Source organism: Tachysurus fulvidraco, chromosome 2 (assembly GCF_022655615.1).
Source record: "Tachysurus fulvidraco isolate hzauxx_2018 chromosome 2, HZAU_PFXX_2.0, whole genome shotgun sequence".
Taxonomy (NCBI): domain Eukaryota; kingdom Metazoa; phylum Chordata; class Actinopteri; order Siluriformes; family Bagridae; genus Tachysurus; species Tachysurus fulvidraco.
The window spans coordinates 35,771,993-35,784,518 of NC_062519.1; the positions used below are offsets into that span (position 1 = coordinate 35,771,993).

The following is a 12,526-nucleotide window of genomic DNA, read 5'->3' on the forward strand; positions in this document are numbered from 1 at the left end:
GCACCTCAGTCATGGTATTGCCAGCCCGAGACTCAAACCTATAACCTTAGGGTTAGGAGTCAAACTCTCTAACCATTAGGCCACGACTTCCCCACAAGTGTACAGAAAAAGTGTAATATTATATAAAGATTAATATAATACAAAAATTCATATTAATATTAGACTTATATTTTACAGCTTTACAGAAATATAAAAATGACCATGTTTAAAATTAAATGAGCAAGCCAGAGGCATCAGTGGCAAGGAAAACTCAAGAGGAACCAGACTTAAAAATGAAGCATCCTCATCTGGGTGACTTCTGAGAGTTATAAATAATGTCCTTTCTACAACTGTATAAAAGCAACATTAAATTGAGGAATCCTTCTTTCTCGATAGTCTGATGCTCATCTCAGTGCTCATCCCCAAAAAATCAGAATCGTATGAAGAATGTGAAGAGAGATCATAAATCAGAATCGATGTCGTTAGTTTGGAATTAAAACGAGATGATGTATTACCTTTTTTGTAAGAAAGATCTGATTCAAGAAGAAGAAAGACAAACCAGACTGTATATATAGACCTTTATATCTGCCTGGCTGTATAAATGAGTTTCCCACAGAACTCACACTTGATGCTATCACACTATTATCCCAGACAGTGATCCTGTTGTGGCTTTTTGCTAATCTTATCCAAGATCTTTATTCCATTCTTCATATCTGTTATGTTATATACACTGTGCCTCTTCGAAGACTGTAAACAGACTACATTTACTGAAATATGCTTGTTTTTATTTGCAGATTATTTCTATTTATAAAATTCCTTTCTGTTTTTTATTGTTACAGGACCATGAAACAAATTATTCACCTATATTATTTGTTAGAAATTTTTTTAGACATTTTAGCTAGATGGCTAATTTCACCCTAATGACCTAAAGTAAGAGATTAAGATTGTAGATCGTAGATTGTAGATTTTGAGAGCATCAATACACCCAATCAACTATTTGGTATCTGTATACTTTAAATCCCTTGCCTAGGTTATTTTACTTTTATTCTACAGTGCTGTAGAATTCTCTAATGTGATTGGTCAGTGGTGTGTATTTTGTACTCGTTCTACTTCTTTGTACTATTTCTTTATTAAGAATCTATTTACTGGGATTTTTGGTGGATAAGTGTCCTAGATGGGTCTCATAACTTCCGATGAATGACAGACTAATTTAAACTTTGATTTTTTTAACAAAGAAACTTTTCATCATTGAGATTGTGAGGTTTTTGTAAGAAGGTGTTTATGGAATATTTTTTTAGAAGTTTGTAGTCTCCAGTGTCAGTTCTCTAACTTTAGGTTTTTTGACACACAAATGTCTAAGGCAGAGGACTTTGTGCTTTGTGGTTTCACCATAACATGACAAACTGTGTTTTCCTGTTTTATTAACGGTAAATAAATGGAATATTGTTTATAGCTATTATAATGTAGCTGAATAAAAAGCCTGGGGTTTATTTGTTAATTGATTAGAAGGGTCTTGTTATTTGTATGCTATTCATTTCCTAAAATCATATGGTATTGGCTAAGAGCTAAAAGTTTTGGCTTGATTTTCTTTTAGTCGATTTTTTGTGATTGTTGCAGCCAGAAATTTTAGATTTTGCAGCTGCTTGTCTTAAAATATGCAATGCAACTTTTTGTTTTGATGTTTTTTTTTTGTTTGTTTTTTTTTTTTTATTAGAAACTGCTGGAAATTGTAAGCACATATTTTAAACTTCTACCAGTGAAGACACATGTAATTATTTATGTCCTATGAGAGCTGTACTCACATTCAACACACATGAATCAAGGAGGGCTTAACATGAGTTGTAATGATGTCAACACGTCTTTGCCCACATCTGCTACAATAAATCTAAAGTAATTTTTGAAAAATTGCAAGCTCCTTTGAATACTGGAGAATTTCCCTGATTTTTTGTTAATGTCTGCACAAAATCTTGCAGGGACCAAATTCTCCATCTCCTGGATACATCTGAATGTTATAGTCTTAGATATCATTTTATATATGAGCTACGACTCAAATATACTTACAATTTTTACCAACCAATGATGTAATTAAAAGCGTTTATTTTTTATCCAAGCTATCACTTCCAAAAGTGACAAATTGCCCTTCAGGATAAGAATCATAATTGGAAACAATGTCACACGGTGTAATTTAATGCTTTCATGGTCAGATTCAATAAGCTGTGTTGGATCATGAAATAAGGCAGAGATATTGGGAGCGTGACTGACCATGCACGCTGCGTTTTCACAGCTTCAGTGTCAATGGCTACTTGACTCATAGATCTGGAGACGCCCTGTTCACTATTCAGTGTAAATGTCACACCTCAAGTGTAACGCACTAATGGAGGTTATTAGGCATTATTAAACCTCATTTAGGTCAAGTATGCTGACCAATGCTTTTAATGTTTCTATTTCAGAGTACAGATTTGTGATCTATTTCATTTAAAAATAGAAGGAGTTAAAAAGTAGGGAGGATGACAGATTGTTTACTTTAATTTCTTTAAAACTTTTTAAAACCTTTTGACATGATTAAATATATTTTAAAAGAAGTTAAAAACATTGGACTTCAGTTAATAATTTTACACTTACATCGATGGCATTTAGCAGACTGTATACTGAATAGTTTTTACATGATTATCCATAAACCAATTTAGCCATGTATATATTTGCTATTCTAAACAACGTATAAAAAACACACATACACAAATAAAATAAACACAAACATAAAAATAGGTTTAATATTCAAATATTGAAAGAAGTGAATTTAGTCTGAGAGTTGAATTGGGCTGGGTTGTTGTTTGGGAGAGGAGTCAGAATTCACACCTCCGCTCCTGCAGCCCTCCTCAGCTCTTTCCCACACAGAGTCCTGCTGCATGGAGGCTGCAGAGGTGTCAACTCACACCTCCGAGGCCAGCATAAAAACCTCCAGCCTCCAGGTCCTGCCTTCATTCTCTCTCCTACCTTCCAGCATAAAAACCTTCCAGCTTCATTTGCTCTCCAAGCGTCCAGCCTAAAAACCTCCAGCCTGCTGCTCCTGCCTTTATTCGCTTTCCAACTCTCAAGTATGGATACTTCCAGGGTTATTCACCATCCTCACAGCCAGTGGAGCAGCCCGAGCTCTGACTCTGAGCTCTACAGCATCTCCTCCCCTGAGACTGTCTCTCCAGCACCTTCCATGGACCTCAACTGCTCACCGTCCTACCAACCCAAACTCAGCAATCTTCACAAAGCCAGCTCCAGACTGACCAAAGCACCCGGTTCTCCTTTAGGCCTTGCCAGGAGGACACGAAGATCTAGGCTGAAGAACCCAAGCGAGCAGCGTCAGAATGCCAGTGAGAAAGAGAAGCTCAGAATGAGGGACCTAACCAAAGCTCTGCACCATCTCAGGACCTACCTGCCTCCATCAGTGGCTCCTGTCGGACAAACACTGACCAAAATCGAGACTCTGCGCCTTACCATTCGCTACATCTCATACCTGTCAGATCAGCTCGGGCTCAGTGAAGAATATCTGTCTCAGAGAAAGCAGTTGAGCAATGGAGATGGATGGAGACCCTCTCCGGAAATTCTGGGCTACTTTCAGTGTAGATCTACAAGCACAGATTGGGGAGAATGCCATGGATATGGTGATTATACAGAACAGCATCAGACTGGGAGCAGTTTGGAGTACTCAGAGCAGGGAGTGGACATGAATCAGTACAGCGCACAACTCTCAGATCAGATAACAGAACAGATCTACAGCACGGAGACAAACAGTTTTCAGCAACAGCAGTGTGCTCAGTTCACACAGTCTTGTCAGGTATGAATGCAATTATACTCTGTTATCACTTATCAATGATTGTTTATTAAAACAAAATTCCATTCTTCTTTACTACTCTTATAACTCAGAGAAATGCATCTGACCTCGCATCGATTCTTGCACTGTTGAAGTGCTTGATTTGAAAACTTGCTGTGTCAGAAGAAAATCAGTTCATACTCTTTTTTATAGAAATTTGTTTTAATAGTATCTCTAATATTCCGTCTGCTCTCTGTTCCAGGTTTACGGCTATCAGCTCGTACCTCCAGCCTTTTGGAGCTAAACACTGCGGTACTGTCTACCACCAAACTCACTGGCACACCAAACTCATGGACTCCTCCATATTGTGAAATCAAACACGCTGTCCATTAAAATGAATGTTTAAAACCGTAGCTTTAGATTCTAGACTATAATTTAATTTTTCTATTAATTTATATAAATATGTATGTCACCTGACTGTCTTTTGTAAATACAAAATAAATACAAAATTATATTTAATATGTATTTATAATAAAGCCTGTATTTTAACTAAACAATCCTGACTGCTAGTTTTTTTGTGTTTGTTTGTTTGTTTGTTTTTGCTTTTAATGTATTGAAATTTGTGAAAGTTTCAAGGCTTTAAGTTATGTTTAGTACTGAGAACGAGCCTGAGTGCACTTATGTTCTGAAGTAATAATGAAGCGGCGAACCTCGGGAGAATGCAACTCTGTCCCTTAAAAGTTTACTCTACAGAAACACTGTTACATGACAAGCACATGACACAGGATACTGTTGCTAATCAGGGAAACATGACATAATTACAAACAAATGGCATGAAGTTGATGTTTTGTGAATATGGTTAGATTTCCTTAAAAACTCAAAAAATATATATGTGTGGAGTCTTTTGTCTTTTGGGTGCATTAGAAAGACAGACAGACAGACAGACAGACAGACAGACAGACAGACAGACAGACAGACAGACAGATAGATAGATAGATAGATAGATAGATAGATAGATAGATAGATAGATAGATAGATAGATAGATAGATAGATAGATAGATAGATAGATAGATGATAGATAGATATTTATTTTCCCGCACTGTTTATTCAGAATGGTACAATAAAGAAAATACATCCAGTGAGCGGTGGGAATCGGCTCCCAACCGGTTCAAAGAGTCGACTCGTTGGCAAACGAGACTTCACTAGCTCTTTTTGCTGCAGAGAAACCGCACAAAATCAAAGTTACATTCGGTTGAAGTGAAGTTAGGCTTCAAATAAAAGTAAATAAGACGGAAGTAGTCTCTCTCTCTCTCTCTCTCTCTCTCTCTCTCTCTCTCTCTCTCTCTCTCTCTCTCTCCCTCTCAATGCTTAAATGAAATTACTGGGAAACTGTATATTGACCAGCAGATGGCGCCAGAACACAGATATACAGGACATGAACAATAAACTGGCAGATCACTGAGTGATCACGAGTGCTACTTTATTTTTAGTGACAGTACAGTGGGTAATGAATTATTATAAATACATATGTAATTCATAGTTGCATCACAATGTAACTCCTATTTATCTCAGATTGATCTCTTTTAAATCAGAGATGGCCATGCTTATTCAAAACACTGTTAATATATTATTGTACTTTTACCAAGTAATGAACTACCAAATTACTGTCCTACTAACATTCTGGCATAAAGTATTTCACCAGCATTCTGGCACAAATATCATGGCATATATTGTTTACTATGCTTGTATGGGTTTTAAGACATGGCCATATTTTTAGTATGTATGTAATTAAAATTATGTGACTGATTTATTGTTGGTGTTGTGGTGTTGAAAGAGCCAAAAAGGATTTTGATAGTGCATAGTGTATACTATACTCTATACAAGCAGCACAGTTAAAAGGGATATAGATTATCCTGCAGAATCAGTTTCTGTGTGTTTGTTTTATGTCAAGGTATAAAAGGATTATAAGAAATTGCTTTCACAGGAATTTTTTAATCCTGTTGTAACTCTTTTGCCAAACAAAGAACTGGAACGAGTGTTTAGTGTAGGAACAAAAAGCACATTGCTTATGCATTTCACATTTAGACATCGTATCTTTTGGCTTGCTTTTAAAGAGTTTCTGGTTAGGAGGTTCCCAGATCTGTAAAAATAATACTGTGCTAGTTGTATATCTATCTATCTATCTATCTATCTATCTATCTATGCTTTTCTATGATTGTAAAAAGGCTGCAGTAGGGTCTGATGTCCTGGAAAGTTAGAAGTGTTCCCTTGCTCAAACTCACCTTATCCAATGATAACATTCTGGATGATTAGCTGAGCAGATGGACTGGAGGAGTTGTAGGGGAATGTTTAGAAATGAAGCATGCATCCTATATATAAACTCCTACAAATATGTGGATATGCTTAACTTACATAGCTAGCAATATCAGAAAAACAGATCAATTCTCAACTTATCCCAAATGATAAATACTTTTGCCTTTCAGTTATGGCATCATGTAAACCAAACAATACCAAATCTGGTATCATACCAAGTTGATATCAAACGTGCCATAGCTCAGCAGCCAGGACATTTTTGCTATCTAAAGTTAATGCTAATGAGGATAAACTGGAGGCAAACCGTGTCCCTTTCTTGTTATTCCTGCTGTGTAATAACCTGTCTGTGTATCTTCTCTAAGACTCTTATGCATAGTAGTTACTATTTCTAGTACTGCTATTATATCCCCTTGAAATCACATAAAATTCAGGCTCACGTATGTCAAGAGTCCTGGCCAATAAAGTTGATGGAATATTTTGCCTTTTTTATTTTGACGGAAGATGCAAAACAATTAAAGTGTAAGTGGAGCAAAAATCTAACTTTCAATTCAGTTCAACACATTCATCGACAGGTGAAAAAAAAACTGTTTGTTCAGTTTGTTCTGCTTTCTTATCAGGTTTTATCGCATAGCTAATGTCATTTGAAAAGAATTCATGTAGACATGGAAGTAACGTATTAAAACACACATTTGAATTTGTATTACAAATTAGATTTAGAGTAAAAATATTTTCCCCCTTATCATTCCATAATCAGTTTCACTGCATTTGTCCTCACATTTGATTTATTTGTAGGGTGTAATCAAGGAAGGCTAAATAATATAAAATATGCTAAATGTAAATGTATTAGAATGAATTACAAAGTACAGCTATGAAATATGTTTCGTGTCAAGATCAAATAGAATATTTTTTATGAAAATAGAAATCTGTTTGGTTCCAGCTGTTTGCGACTCTCAAAAGTACAGACAAAAATAACACTATACTATACAAGATAATACAGACTATACAAGAAAATGCAGATGTGATATAATAGATATTATGAGTATTAAATATGAATACAGAATATATGACTGATCAGTTATGTACATTAAGTGTGGGAAGTGCAAATAACAATATTGTGCAATATTATGCTTTTTGTTCAATATACAGCAGCAGTAGTGTGTGTAACATACGCAGATGATGTGATGACTGACAGTTCTGACAATGCAGTACTTGTGCTATGAAGCAGGGAATAGAATTATGGTGAGTTGTTAATCAGGGTAATTGCCTGGGGAAAGAAACTGTTCCTGTGTCTGGCAGTTTTGGTAAACAAAGTTCTGTAGCTCCTGCCAGAAGGCAGGAGCTGAAAGAGGTTGTGTTCAGGGTGTGAAGGGTCAGTGGTGATTTTTCCTGCCCGGTTTCTGGTTCTTGTGTCGTACAAGTCCTGGGGAGTGGGCAGGGGGACACCAAGTATTTCTTCTGCTGTTTTAACTATGTGTTGTAGTCTGTTCCTGTCCTGTTTTGTTGCTGCACCAAACCAGATGGTGATGGATGTGCGCAGGACAGATTCAATGACCGCAGTGTAGAACAGTTTATGTTGCACTCCCATTTCAGGTCTTGGGAAAATAGCTAATTTTTAATGCTTGGTGTCCTTAAAAAAATGCACTGTTTGGACTAAATGGTAAAGAGTTCATCGACTATACAGACTAATTTTGAATTCTGAAGTGTTTCTCTACAGCAAATGTTAACCAGCTTTAATTGTTTGTTTCATTCCCCAGGAAACGCTATTCCGTTTACTAGCTAACTTTCTGATGTATAGTTTTTTACCCCATGACAATAAAATATGAATAGAAAACTAGCCTCATTGAGTTTGCCTCAGAAAAACTAGCCTACTTTTACAAGAAAGATACTAAAGTGTATTTTTCTTATCGATGTACGATTACACATCACAGAGTGTCTGAAACAAAGGCACCAATGTATACTTTTCCTTAGTATCGAGGGCACATGTTGTACCTTTGGTATTTATACTTTTACAAATAAGTTACGGCACATTCACTGACACATTCCATATACAAAATTGCCATAATAAAGCTACAAAAACTTAAACTAGTTCCTTAAGGGTACAGTATGAAACAGTTTAATTCTGATAGTGTGTGATGTGTATTCAGTCATAGCTAAAAGAAGCTTATTGTAACTAATGAGTCTTTACTGAATGTGAAAAGCTTCTTCACACTGCTGTGTCTAGCCACAAATCCGTCCCCTACACCCCACATCCACCATCTCCCACACTAACGTTGTCCTCAAGTGAGAGGGTCACATTTTAAATGCATAGAACATGGTGGTGTGAATGACGGGATTTGAAGTAATTAGTTTGTTTTGCCGCTAAGCGGTGATGGCATTTGATGTGCAAAGCCTAATCCCAATACACACACAGGACTCTTTTATCTTCAGAGGCAAACCCAGTGTTTAAAGACATGAATCAGTAGTGCTGTCGTGTTAATTAACTCATAATCACGTGTGTTAAATAAAATTTCAAGGGAACTCTGAATTAACAGCTCACACCTTGTCATTGTAAGTTTTTTTTTTGCAGTATCTAGGTTACATTTAACCAAAAAATATTTATATATTATGTCTTATTATAGTCTTATACTAATAGTCTTAGTCTTATTTATAAGACTTCTTTGTCATGCTAAGGGCATTGTTTTTGGTGGAGAATGTGGAAATGTTGTGGGAGCTTGAACACTCTTTAGGTCACACCTGTCAAAGGTCCTGAGGTGCCATTTCACACTAAAGACTGGGGGACAGGAAGAAATGATGTACATTTAAAGCAAAATTCATTGTAGTTTTCATAAAAGAAGGGATATGTACATTTCTGCTTGAATTTGTTTTTAACATATCCATACAAGTCTTGGGGTTTTTTTGGAGACATTTTCTGTTGCATCAATCAGAGCAGAATGTCTTCTGTAAAGATGGTGATATATATATATATATATATAGAATATATATATATATATATATATATATATATATATATATATATATATATATGAAAAAATATATATGCATTTTTATAATTGTATTCAACATGGCTGTGTGGTTAACAAACACATGGAGACATGTATAGATGTGTATTTAAGAGAACTACACAGACCCTTGTTTTGTTTTCTTTTTCTTTTCTTTTTTTTATGGTGGTGGTGGTAAGTTCAGGGGGGTCATTGGGGTTTGGAAATGAAGCATGTGCTGCGTGTGTTACAAGTAACAAGGAGTCAAATGCGACACTTTAGTTTGTGGGAATGACTCATAGCGACCTGCTCCACCACTTTAATCCACATTCCCAGCACAACAGCTCACACAGGGTCTATACTCTGGTTGTAATGGTTCTGGAGTTATAAATGGCGAACATGATATTTTAGATAAGGCTTTAGACCACGTTGATGCTAATTGAATTTATTGAGAATGTTATATCATATATATATATATATATATATATATATATATATATATATATATATATATATATATATATATATATATATATATATTCCATAAATATGAATCTTATATTCTAATCTTGCAGTCTGGCCTGAATCTTTTATTCCAATATCAGAATTTATATTACAGACACATATATGCACAATGACACACCTTTGTGCATTATGGTTGTATCACTACAGTAGGATACAGATTTACCTCAGCTTATAGAAAAATCGACTACTCTGACATATTGGGTTGCTTACATTGTGATATAAAAATTGTGTATAAGAACAGTAGAAGAATATATAAATCTTATATGGATCAGACATAAATCCAAAGAGATAAATTACAATACAGCTAAATATATATATATATATATATATATACAAGCTAAGATTCTTTATAAATCTAGAACTAAATTGAAAATAGCATTAAACTGTACCTTTCATCGTCACTTACGTACCTTTGATATATCCATATTTACTGGTGAAGTTGCATAACATACCTTCAAAAATGTTTTAAGGTACATAAATGAAACAGGTACAAAAATAAAAAGTCTGCAGAAGTTTGCAGAATTCATTTTTAAAGGTAGACTACATGTACACTTCTAGATAAGATACTCACTAAAGGTTCCTCTGTACTGCCACCCCAGTCACAAAGAAATGCTCAGATAGATAATCTTTTTCAAAAACTGCAAATAATAATAATATTAATAGTAATGTGTCTTAGTGGTTAGCACGTTCACCTCACACCTCCAGGGTCGGGGTTCGATTCCGGCCTCGTCCTTGTGTGTGTGGAGTTTGCATGTTCTCCCCGTGCCTCGGGGGTTTCCTCCGGGTACTCCGGTTTCCTCCCCCGGTCCAAAGACATGCATGGTAGGTTGATTGGCATCTCTGGAAAATTTGTCCATAGTGTGTGAGTGTGTGAGTGAATGAGAGTGTGTGTGTGTGCCCTGCGATTGGTTGGCACTCCGTCCAGGGTGTATTCTGCCTTGATGCCCGATGACTCCTGAGATTGGCACAGGCTCCCCGTGACCCGAGAAGTTCGGATAAACGGTAGAAAACGAATGAATGAATGAATGAATGAATGAATGAATGAATGAATGAATGAATGAATGATGTAATATTATTATTGTAATATTATTTGTCCATATCTTAGTATTCCTGTTGACCAAAAGCTTTGACTGATGAAGCAATGACAAGTGACTGAAAAATAAAGAATATGAGAAGCTATAGAAATGGCAGAACCTGAAAGATAGAAAATATAGGTGGTGAAACTTATGACTGTCCTGTTGTTTATAAGAGCATTTTTATATCTCTGATTCCTTAGCTAGAAAAGTGAGAAATAACCGTGTTTATCTCAGAAAAAGTGCAGTGTGATTAAGTGCAGTGTGATTAAGAGTAAAAAAAAGTTTAGATTTGCACGGCGTGTTCAGGAAAAGAAAGACGCATAACTCTTCCTAAATACCGACTAATAAGTTAGAATTGGTTGAAAATCATCTTCAAAATTGTTTAGTTTAATGATTTAGTGGCACATTGATCTCTGAGCAGCAACATGCTTAGGTGTTAATGTTGATATTAATAATAACAAAATTTCACAAAAATTGTGTGTTTTAAAGAAACTTAAGATCTGTTCTAAGAGATAGGACTTAAGGGATATAGGGAAAATGTAAATTAATATTTTAAAATTTTTAATATTTATCCTGAATTTTTAGGTTCCTGTAAAAGTTACATTTTTTAATTGAATAGAGGTTAAAAGGCTAAATACAAAGATTGGGGGGGGGGGTTAAACATTTAATTGAATACATAGTTCTCTTGTGTTAAACAAAATGCAAACAGCTAACTGTTCAAAATTTGGTCCAGAGATTAACACACTGATGACACATCACACAAGTAAATTTTCATTGTAGAGTATGACAAAATAATGTTCCTCCTGAATCATAAGCTAAATCACAAGCTGCTGTTATGAATATTATTAGACATTTTAATGATGATCCTGCTTGATAGGTCACTTGAGGTAAATTCATTTAATCCAAACCTCAAAAACGCAACAAGTGATCTTGGACTTGATGTGTCCTGTGAGGGGAACGTTCAGAATAAAAAGGCCTTTGTCTCCCATAAATAGGTGAAATATCCTAGTGCAAATTTTACTAGTGAACCAAATATTATAAGGTTACATTCTGTTCATGGTAATAAATCTGTACTGAGGGGAGTCTGCGGAATTTGTTTTACAATTGAATTATGTTTTTATTTAAAAAGTTTGAGAACTTCTGCTGCAGAACCATGAGCCAATACAGAACTGTGTATACAGTGCATGATAAGACCAACAGACATAATGACAAGAGATTTTAGTAAAGCAATCTGAATACACATTATGGACTAGATAGTATATTAAGACAGTAAAGCCTAAAGCAAATACTGTATAAAACAAGAGCATGTAAATGAAGTTGATTGTTCATTAACAGCATTGTGATATGATTATAATAACATATCGATCAAGTCCTACTTTAATTACTATTGACTGGAATGAATGTTGAACTGTATATGTCATGTGTTATCTGCAATTCATGCACCTCAAAAATAATTCCTGCCATTACTGTGCCATTTAAACTTTCCACACGAGGTAGTAAAGGTCGTAAAACTATAGAGAGTTTTAAATTTATATCTTTGTCTTTTATATTTATAACTTTGTCTGACATTACTTCAGTTACTTCTGTCTGATTTCAGACATTTTCCTAGTTTTGAGGATCAGTTGCTAGGTGTTTCTTGTGGCGCTCACACCTCAGCCTTGAGCCTGGATGAGTTGCCCTTTCCCATGGACCCCCTGCCTGTGGTGTCACCTCTCCTCTCTGGACTGAGAACAGCCCCTAGAGGTGCCACCTCACACCTCATGGGGGATATATACAAGAGCTCCACACTGCTTCAGCATCAGTCAGACACACAGCCTCTCTTCAAGACCTTTCCTCACTCTGAGCAACA

At 35.6% G+C, this 12,526-nt stretch overlaps 1 protein-coding gene across 1 annotated transcript; it reads left to right on the forward strand.

Annotated features, from left to right (window-relative positions):
- Positions 1–3,076: 3,076 nt before the first annotated feature.
- Positions 3,077–4,088, forward strand: mespba (mesoderm posterior ba). Its single transcript, XM_027161383.2, has 2 exons — positions 3,077–3,808; positions 4,047–4,088. Exons 1-2 carry the CDS (start codon positions 3,077–3,079, stop codon positions 4,086–4,088), a joined length of 774 nt encoding a protein of 257 aa, XP_027017184.2.
- Positions 4,089–12,526: the final 8,438 nt, after the last annotated feature.